This window comes from Arachis ipaensis, chromosome B03 (genome assembly GCF_000816755.2).
Source record: "Arachis ipaensis cultivar K30076 chromosome B03, Araip1.1, whole genome shotgun sequence".
NCBI lineage: Eukaryota > Viridiplantae > Streptophyta > Magnoliopsida > Fabales > Fabaceae > Arachis > Arachis ipaensis.
In genome coordinates, this window is record NC_029787.2 from 15,959,266 (window position 1) to 15,969,952 (window position 10,687).

General features: G+C 36.4%; 3 protein-coding genes across 3 annotated transcripts in view; all 3 read right to left on the reverse strand.

Moving 5' to 3' along the window:
* Nucleotides 1–1,477, reverse strand: part of LOC107630006 (GTPase LSG1-2) — a 4,314-nt gene extending 2,837 nt beyond the window's left edge. The window contains exons 1-4 of the mRNA XM_016332998.2: nucleotides 1,031–1,477; nucleotides 655–759; nucleotides 477–563; nucleotides 180–273 (exon numbers count right to left, since the gene is read on the reverse strand). Of these exons, the coding sequence (XP_016188484.1) occupies nucleotides 180–273; nucleotides 477–563; nucleotides 655–759; nucleotides 1,031–1,272 (528 nt within the window). The 5' untranslated portion in view covers nucleotides 1,273–1,477. The remainder of the gene's footprint in view (nucleotides 1–179; nucleotides 274–476; nucleotides 564–654; nucleotides 760–1,030) is intronic.
* LOC110269579 lies at nucleotides 5,524–6,442 on the reverse strand. Its single transcript, XM_021117530.1, has 2 exons — nucleotides 6,189–6,442; nucleotides 5,524–6,111 (listed from the first exon to the last, which is right to left on the reverse strand). The coding sequence occupies exons 1-2, from the start codon at nucleotides 6,276–6,278 to the stop codon at nucleotides 5,815–5,817; spliced, it is 387 nt and encodes a 128-aa protein (XP_020973189.1). The 5' UTR covers nucleotides 6,279–6,442; the 3' UTR covers nucleotides 5,524–5,814.
* The window catches only part of LOC107634292, a 2,394-nt gene continuing 496 nt past the window's right edge, over nucleotides 8,790–10,687 (reverse strand). Inside the window, exons 2-3 of the mRNA XM_016337834.2 lie at nucleotides 9,378–9,485; nucleotides 8,790–9,281 (exon numbers count right to left, since the gene is read on the reverse strand). Of these exons, the coding sequence (XP_016193320.1) occupies nucleotides 8,970–9,281; nucleotides 9,378–9,485 (420 nt within the window). The 3' untranslated portion in view covers nucleotides 8,790–8,969. The remainder of the gene's footprint in view (nucleotides 9,282–9,377; nucleotides 9,486–10,687) is intronic.

Below are 10,687 nucleotides of genomic sequence, written 5' to 3' on the forward strand. Positions count from 1 at the left end.
TAAATACAGTTGAATCAAAAACAACAAAAGACCAGACAGCATTTGTGCAACATAGGTGTTAACCAAACTCATGCAAACTTGAATTGAAAAAGAAAAAGAAAAGAAAAAAAAATTGGAATACTTTAACAATCGTGAAGTATAAATTCCAAAGTTAAACATCTAGGATCAATCAAACTCACCAAATCACTGCGTTCAACAACCCGCCAGAGCTGTCTCCAGATATCAAGATTTTTCTCAAATGGAGTAAGAATGAGCTTCTTATTTTCCTCAAGTCTGAAACATCATCATGCTACCGATATGAATTTAAACAAATATACATACTTTTTATTATTTTGATATGCCACTAACAGAATTCATCGTTTATAACTAACACTACAGGCAAATGATATTCCTTTTCCCGTTAACTAAGACGTTCATCATTTTGCACTTACTAAAATCAATACCACCACAAAATAAACCGCATATACGAATCTAACCTTGCCAGGTTGCGACGCCAAGCCAAGAACGCTTGTCTTTCGTTTGCATCAAGCTCCTCAACCGACATGTCAGCACTCCATGGTGGCCTAAACTAGAGGCCAAAAAAAACAAAGCAGTGAGCTAAAACAAAACCAATCAAAGGAGAATTAATTACTCCTGATAAAAGAAAATGCATGCCTGCGCGGAACTCTGAGACTGCTAGCATGCAGTGCCTCCTCCCTTTTTTGCTGCTCCCTCATCTCTTCAGGCGTCAACATGTCACCAGAACCTGATCCTGGATCCCTACTCTCAAATAAATCAAACAAACACACAAACTAATAGTTACAAACTCTTCACAATAAACACAATGCTAATTTTTTTGGCTGCAGCATGCATGCTTAGCTTTTTCTTAATATGCTATATCAAAAATGATTATTTCTCCCAATACGATTTTGATTCTAAGCTATTTCAAACACAATGTCCATCCAAGCATATTACTAGCTTTTCGCCAAATAAATCACTCTTACACTTCACCAACATGTTCATTGAAATTAAACAACAATAAAAGACTCACAAATTGATTACAAGGGCGGGTGCGGCGGTGCGATCAGGGAGGAAGGTGGGTTCTTCTAGCTCTTGTTCTAGAAGCTCCTCAGATTGTTCAAGAATGGCGTCGATATCGGAGACTTCGGTGAACGATTCTAGAAACTTCTTCTTGTAGAAGCGGTTCTTGTCCTTGGTCTGCTGTACCATCTTGTTGTGGTGCTTCACAAGGGCTCTCCCGAGCCCTGTCTTCTGGTTATCGTTCTTTCCCATCTTTGATTAAAGCGAATCTTCGGAAATCAATGGAGGTGAGCTCAAAAACCCTAACGAAGTTAAACCCTAGAAAGTAGAAACACTGAAACAGGGATCGTATTCGTGCCTTGTTTGTTTGTTTGTTCGTTTTGTTGGTTGCAGGGACCAGGTGCGGTGTTTGGCGGTGGTTTATCGATTTCAGTTTCTAGGGTATATACGCTATTATTTTTTGGAAAAGTATAGGTAGACTATTAGAATATTAAACCATGTGAATAATGTATCTAATATGAAGTATGAATATATTAGATGTCTAATTTAATAGGTATGTAAATGATTATGTTTATATTTTTAATTAAATAGTTATTTTTTTATTCGATTTATTCATGTACAATTAGTAATAGCTGGATATTTAATTTATTAAGTGTGTAGATAGTTATTTTAATGTTAATGTTTAAGAAATAATTTGGGATAGAATGTTTTTTTATTTTATTGGGTCAATTCTAAAGCTCATTATTCACATTATTTACAAAAGTCATTATTTACCTAATAAAATCGTTCTTTTTTTTTACTTAATTACTCATTTGTTTTTTATAATTTCACACCATTTTTAATTAGATTCTAAAATTAATAGAATAATTAATTTTTTTTGTAAAAAATATATATTAAAAATTAATAAATTAATCTTATTTAACAGCATTAAAACTAAAAGTCATTAAAAATGACCTTTATTTTTTATTTTAATATCATAATCTATAAATTAAAAAGTTCTGCAAAACAGCCATGCAAAAACAGTCAACTAAGTCATCATACAAGCCCTGCAAAAAAAGCTCGGCGATGTAAAAGGATAATTGGCAGACTTGGTCCCAGAGGTGTTATGGGCTTATAACACCATCATTCACTTAGTCACAGGGAAACCACCTTTAGGCTAGTGTATAATGCAGAGGCAATAATTCTAGTAGAGATTGCCAATCCCACATTAAGGGTCAACCTCCATATAAACGATGCCAATGATCAAGCACGGACAATCAAGCTAGACATGATAGAGGAATACAGAGAAGAAGCATCTCTAAGGCAAAAGGTGATACAATAATTGATGCGGCAAAGATATAACAAGAAGGTGATCCCGCAGTTTTCCAAGAGGGAGACCTTGTCTTACGGAAAATAGAGGAAGCTAGGCGAACCACTAGTCATGACAAACTAGCAGCTACATGGGATGGACCCTACAGAATAGTCAAGCCACTAAGAATGGGGACTTACTTGTAAACCCCAGGTAATTAGTAAATAGTTAACTAATAAATTAATTATTAATTAATAAAATTGAAAAATTAAATTTTATAGTTTAATGAAGTAAAAAAATTAAAATATAAGTTTTGACACTAATTTTAAAGATTTTGGTCCAAAACCGAGTCAACGGACCGAATTAGTTGGACCGGGCCTAAATCGACCCAAAGCTCAACCCATGAAATACCATACGAAGCCTTCTCTTTCATTTTTCACCGAAGAGATGCGCTGAATGAGAGAAGAGCTTGACAAAAACACCGAAACCCTTGTTTCAATTTTAATTTCACGTAACTTTCGATCCGGAGCTCCGATTGACGAGCCGTCAGTGGTCACGTGTTCGTCTCGGAATTCTCTTCAATTCTATCTGAACAAAGTGGTAAGAAATTATCATTTTTCCTCATTTTTCCTTCTCCTCAATTTCGAAATTTTAGGGTTTGGGTATTGAGGAATTAAATGATTTTGATGGTTTAGGTGAACTCTAGCAACGGATAATCATTGAGTTTTGTCCAATTGATTCGTGGATAAGGTAAGAAACTGTTAAACCCTTGTGAATCATTGAATTAGTGAACTCTATGATGATTATAGTGATATTGTGTGAAATAGATTGTGTTCTGGTTGATTCAGAGTTCAATTGGGACAGTTTGGAACGAAATCCGAGTAATTAGGTTTGAGAAATTGACGTTTGGAGGCTTGAAGCTAGTGAAAGGAGAGGTTTTTGAGGTGTTCTGAGCTTAAGGAGGAATCGGAAAAGGTATGGTTTTGGTTTCTCATAGTTAATGTTTGATGTCACGTGAAAACTTAGGCCAGAATACCTTAAGATAGGAATGAACTAAATGAATTATTGATGGATTGTGTAAATGATTTATGATGAGTGATTCGATTTTGTGAACGGTTTGTTATTGGAGTTGGTTGGTTTTGGAAAAAGATTTAATATTGAAAATTAGTGTGATTTTGAAATAATTTGATACTGGAAATGATTTGAGTAATTGAGAGGTGTTTGGTTTGGTGGTTGGGACCCTTGAAGGGTGACAGAAGTCCGAGTTTTAGAGGAGGTGCTGTCGAAGTTTTTATAGAAATTGGAGGTTTTGTTTGAAATGGTTATTTAGAAAGATTTGGGTTTAAGGATTTTATAATTTGATTTTGAGTTATCAAGAAAAGACTTAAGTTTTGAGTTTGTTTTATTTAGAAAATAATGAATTGTTGTTTGAGTATGAAATGTTGAATAAGAAGCAAATGATGATGATAATGATAATAGTAATAAAATGTGGCTGAGATGAGGTGTGTTTGATGATGAGATTGATTATGAGGAAGAAGAATGATGAGAATTGAGATTGATTATGAAATTAAATGAATATGAATGAATTGTAATGATAATAAGAATAAATTTCTGAATGCAACTCCGGGTAAGATGCAGTGGTATTATCCACTTGCTCCGGGTAAGAGTCGATAAGCCGGGTAAGATGCAGTGGTGTTATCCACTTGCTCTGGATAAGAGTTCTAGGCTTCGGGTAAGATGCAAGGACTGAGTTCTATCACCGCTTGCTCTGGGTCGAGAACTGTAACACCACTTGGGTAAGAGGAAGTGGTGAGTATGTCCCCTGCTCCGGGTACGCGGGTAAGATGCAAGGGTTGCAGCGTTGTCCCACTTGCTCCGTGTTTGGTGTTCTGTCCAATGGTTAGCTACCAGGACATGTCGGGTTGACTGTATAACCGACAGATGAGTTCATCAGCCATAGAGCAGGCATACATCATATGCATTTGTTTGCTTTGTTTGAATTTGCATTACTTGGATTTGCCTATTTGAATTACTATGTCTACTTGCTATATGTTTTATTTGCTGTAACTGCATTCTATTTGTGTTTTCCTTGCTTGTATTGTTTGTCTGTGCAACTAAGAGACCTCTTGTCTGGCAGAGGAGTGACGAGGGTTGTTCCACCGGTAATTTCTGAGGGTTGAAAGAAATAGAAAGTGAAGTGTTAAGTTAAAGTTGGTTTTAGAACTTGAATACCTTAGATAACTTACATAATTTCTGGTTTAGTTGGGTCTTTAGGCTGAAATCTGAGTGTTGAAGTTCTAGGAATGCATCTGCCTTTCCTGGGACCTTTTATATTAACTATGTGGGCACCTTTACCATACTGAGAACCTTCGGTTCTCATTCCATATATATTCTGTTGTTTTTCATATACAGGTCGAGAGGCACCTCGTTGAGCGTCTGGAGACCCTCCTTACAAGCGAAGAACTATCTTTTGGACTGTCATATTTTGTTTTAGGCTATATATATATGTTTATAGAATCTCCACATGTATATTTTGTATTTTGTCCCTCCTAGAGGTTGACTTGGAGATACAAGTGTTTATTTTGTAGTTTAAGTTTTATTTTGGGTTGTATATATATATATATACTCTGGCCGGCCTTAGCTTCGCAGGTCGAGTATGGAGCTTGATATCTGTATTTTGGAACTCTGATATGTATATTATGTTTTCAGCTTTCTTTGACCTTGTCCATTCTATTTACGCTTATACGTACAAGTGTAATACGATTTTCTGTTTTCGCTTTTGATTAGCTTATTCTTCAAGGGGCCTCGTCATAAAATTATTTTCAACTATATTTATTTAAGTCTTTTTCTTTTAGAAGTCGTAATACATCGCCACCTCTGCTTTACGACTTAAGCATAAGGCTCTGTGTGGTAGGGTGTTACATTACTCATTACAAACACTCAAGGGAGACCGAGTCTCAGGAACGTGGAACGATTCATCACTAAGGTTGTACATATCTTAGGTCCAAAAGGGCACATGATGGTACTCTTTTTGCTTCTCATTAGCTTTTTCACCCACATTGGGTTTTTACTCAGAAAAGGTTTTAACGAGGCCGGATGCCAATTACAAATTTTGTACTTTTTGACACCTTTGTGTAAATAAGTTACAAACTTCTGCAACATTTTTATAAGTCTAAAATTCATACATCTGTTTTAATACTACCTAACCAGTAAAAGAAACAAACTTGACCCGAGTTTCATTCTCGAAAAAAGGTCAAACAGAATAAACAAACCGATGAAGTAAAATCGGAAACAAATCCCAACAAAGTTCAAAATTCAAAAACCAAAAAAGAAAGTCCTAACTATTACAAATTCAGTCATCTTTCTCTCCGATGTTGGAGCCATCTTCTTTCTCTTCAACCAACACCTCGTCATCAACCAGCTTCCCATCAACAATAATTTTTGTCACATCCAATTTCTCTACATCAACCTCAGGGAACAAGGCCCTGACCTTCGCCACAGACCGTTCAAACCCTTGTGCAAAAAGACTCGTATACTTCAGTCTCCAATTCACCTATGTGAGCAACTAGCTGACTATTTTGTGATTTTAAGTCATTTACTTCTTTCCCCATTGCCTCCTGTTGACTCCTAGCATTTTCCAATTCAAAGTTTTTAGATTTCAAAGAGGAGGAAAGCTCATTCACCCTCCTATCTTTCTCTTCAGCAATTTTTGTCAGCTCAACAACAGTAGCAGAATCTTTCTTCTCTGCTTCAAAAGCAAGCTCTTGTGTCCGTCCAATAAACACAAGACGTGCACCGATTACCTACAAATAAAGGAGAATCACAAACAACGAAGCAGATAATAATAAAAGTGACAATACCTAAGGGCTATTTATCATACCTGCAAAAAACGACTGACCCCAGACGGACCAACCTTGTTGATCATCTCAACATTGGCTGGAAACTGGCCAAACTTATAGGATAAGGTCATAAAGGGGAACAACTTACTCCATAAAGATTTAGCATGGTCATCCACCAAATACCCGCGAAGAACCTTCTATGACTCATGGGCTGATTCCACCAATTTTAGATTCACATCGTCATCATCTTTCATGTCAACCAATTCAGTGACCTTAGTCGATGCATCTCTTTTTCTTTTTCCGCACATGCTCAGTCGCTGGATTGGTTCCTTGATCATCACTTGTATCTACGTTCTACATGTATACTTGATCCAAGGCTTCTACATCGTCTCCTACGGCCTCGGAATCTACATGCTCAACTCCTCATCAGCTTCCTTTCTCCTCAGGTTGATTCTGAAATTCAGGAACTCTATGACGGTGCCACCCTTCCCACTAGGGGCTTCGATGAGTTCTGTCCCTTTGTTCGCCGCCTCCCTGAATTCAAGTTCTGGTATTCAATCATGGCTAGTTCATGATGGTCATTTTAGTAGGTATGCAGATGGTTATTTTAATTCTTATGCGGATGGTTATTTGATTGGATTGGGTTTAGTTATATATAATTAAAATATGCTAGATGTTCAATTCACTAGATATGCGAATGATCATTTTTATCCTTAAGTGGATGGTTATTTTCACTAGGGATGAGCGACGCCGGTGACGTGCGTGGCAAGCCAAGCAACGACGGCGAGGAGGAGCCCAGCAACGTCGTTCATTTCCGGTCTGGAGGAGAGCAACGCCGATGAGGGTCCTTGTTGATGAACCAGCGGTGGTGAGAAGGATCCCAGTGGCGACGATGGGCGCTGGTTGGAGACCAAGCGACGGTAGAGGGTTTGGGAAAAAGCTAGTACTTTGGTAAATTAGGGTATAATGAATGGTTAAATTTTTAAATTATTGAATGAGATTTTTTAGTTGGATAATTTGGATGGAGTGTTTTTTTTTTTTACTTCATTGGGCCAAATTTTCAGCCTATTCACGTTATTCAAATTTTCCGTTGTCTACTTAGCAAAGCTGGATATTATATTATCACAAAGAACATTCAATACCATACTTGTGTGTACCAAATACAGCAATGCAGTAACACACATTGCCAGTAATTTGAAATATGATTATCTTTGTAGATGGTGATCTTTCATGAAGCTATTTCTTCAATGTTAGCCAATATGCTGTATACAAGTTCTTGCCATATGAAAAATTAAAGATGAAAGCAAAATGAATTTTTCCTTACATTAATCTCCATTTTTTATATTTTATTCTAACCAGAAAACTTAATATAATGATATTTAATTGAGTTCTTTAAGCATGTAGTCAAAAGTTTATCATCCCATATTATTTGCTGATTTTAGTCCTAGTATCATGGAGAGGTATCGTAATAATAAAAGGGATCTACATATGATGTTTATTGATTTGGAAAAAGCATATGATAGAGTGCCAAGGGAGGTCTTATAGAAAGTTTTAGAAGAAAAGAGAGTAAGGATCGTATATATTCGTGTAATTAAAGACATGTATGATGGGGCTACAATTAGTGTGAAGATTCAAGGTGGTGTGACAGAGGAATTTTCTATTGGTATAGGATTATACTAGGGATCATCCTTAAATCCATACATTTTCCATTAGTCTTGGAAGTACTCACAGAGCACATCCAAGAGCCTGTGTCATGGTGCATGCTTTTTGCCGATGATATCGTCCTTATGGGAGAGTCAAGGGAAGACTTAAATATGAAGTTGGACTTATGGAGAGAAGCTCTAGAAGTGTATGGTCTGCGCATAAGCCGTAGCAAGACGGAATATATGGAATGTAAGTTCAGTCTGAGAAGGGAAAACCCTAATATATAGGTGAAGATTGGAGAAAACATCCTACGAAAAGTTAAAAGTTTTAAATATCTTGGGTGCATCATACAGGATAATGGAGAGATTGAACAGGATGTAAATCATAGGATCCAAGCAGGTTGGTCAAAATGGCAGAGTGCATCTGGTTTTATATGCGACAAAAAAGTGCCTTTAAAACTTAAAGGTAAATTCTATCACACCGCTATAAGACCGGTTATGCTTTATGGTACGGAGTGTTTGGGGGGCAAAGGAGAGCATGAACATAAGTTGAGTGTGGCAGAGATGAAGATGTTGAGATGGATGAGTGATCATATGCGATTGGATAAAATAAGGAACGAAGATATAAGGGAGAGAGCTGGAGTAGTACCAATTGTGGAAAAGATAATTGAATCGCGTCTCAGGTGGTTTGGACATGTGAGAAGAAGACCGATAGAACACCCAGTCAAGAGGGTGGATGAGATGGAAAATAGATAAGGGGCGAAATGCAGAGGAAGACCTAAAAAGACCATTCATGAGGTGGTCAAACGAGATCTACATGTAAACGGTCTCTCTGTATACATGATACATGACAGAGCACAATGGCGTCGTTTGATTCATGTAGCCGACCCCACCTAGTAGGACAAGGCTTTGTTGTTGTTGTTATTTGTTGTTTGTTAGTTTATTATTTTTGATGTAACACTTCCTATTGGTTTGTTATAAATAAGTGCAGCATTGTTGACTTTGAACATTCCTCATGTATATATATATATGGTCATGACTCATGAACAATAAATTGATGAAGCAGAAAAATGTCAAGTGACAAGGAATCAAGAATGCAAATAGCAAACAAAAATTACAAGATTATCAAGAACAAACAATACAAGAAGTAAAAGAAAGATTCAACTCATCTTTTCTTCGTTAAAAGAATTTGTTATACTGACTAGTCAGAGAGTCCCTTAGATTCGAGTACAAGCCATAAAGCGAGTACTGCCTCAGATTCTCAACTTCATACCACGAATTAAGCACTCTAAGATGCTTGTCTGTGCCGGAAAACGCCAGCTGAATCCCAAGGCTACAATCCACGGAACCTCCTCGGCCTTTGCAAGACGATGTCCTGATAGCGCAATCTACTTTGTTGAGGCAAACAAAACTGGATTTTCCTCTACATGCAACACATCCATCTCTCTTCCAATACAAATTTTGCAGCCTACCCTTTTGAAACTCCAACACCTAACTCAAATGAAGAAATCAAGCTATTCAAAATAACAAACCAGAAACTAACCTTATAAGGGTCCACAAATTTTTACAAACTTTGTTATATCTTACCAATGTAAAACTTGTCACAATGAATGTGTTATTTGCAACAAAGGCAGGGGGAGAACGAGCTGCGTATTTCCGTCCTGCGAACGCCACCATGTACCCACCATAGGAATCCTATTTACCATTATGCAGAAGAAAATCATAAACTAGTTCTTATAATGACACAATTGCTATGCTATTTATTCTTTGGGGAAATCATGTTTTCAAACAAGAATAGACATTGACTATTACAAATAAATTGAGTAGAGCTCTTTCCAATTTGCAGAGAAAACTAGGGAAAATCTGTAACAAAATACTAGTAGCTATTTAATCAGGAACTCAAGCATGTTTTTTTCCAGAATAGAAGAAATCTTTATATGTTTCAAAATAATCTGCTAAACTATTTTGGATTAGGGGTCATTGTTTTATGTCCTCATGATGCAGTTGAACAAATCAAAACCTTGATCACACTGAAGCCAAAGGTTTAGTTGAGTAACATTGTTTTCCTAATAATTATGACCTTTAAATATGCCTATCTTATCCTTAAATGTGAAGTCTTTTGAGTACCACATGTACTTTTTTCACCATGAACTTATCAAGTTTAAGAACGGGGATGCAAACAACTTTGCATGAAATCTTCACTTAATAACAGCAATAATAATATGCTTTTTCAAGTTTAAGTAGCCTTTGATTTTTTTTTTTTTTAATTTTAATGTCACAGTGACACTCGATTAATCCAGTTGTCAGTTTGGCCCTTCATTGGGACTCATTTCTAATAGTTTCTCACTCAAATCCATATTCCTTATCTAGCAAAGTGGCCCAACTTAAATATCTTTTGATCCATCTTTCTTCCATAAATTCAGAGAAGTACAAACACCAATGTTATTTGAAAGTCTAAAAAGTAGGTGTCAATTGGATACTTAACCTGATCCGAGAGTGGAAATCAAGAATTTAAGTGTTGACACAGAGATTATACAAAAATTCAAGAGCAATAGAATGAGTATTGACACAAAATACAATGACATAGATTCTTTTTAAAAAAAAATCAATTAGAAATTAGCAGCTAGAAAACAATTGCTATGGCATCTAGGGAAACCTGCAATAACAACACAGTAATAAGCAACCAATCACAGTTCCCATCCAATGAAAACGACCATCATAGCATTCTTCAACCCCAATAGGATACATATAAACATAAAAACAGCATGTTCTACATCAAAGTTCCAAAACTTTTCAACACAATGACCAAATGGCATTCATTCTTCAACCCCAATAGTATACACAGACATATATGTCACCACAAAGTTCAAAACTTTTCACTTTTTGATTTCAATCTT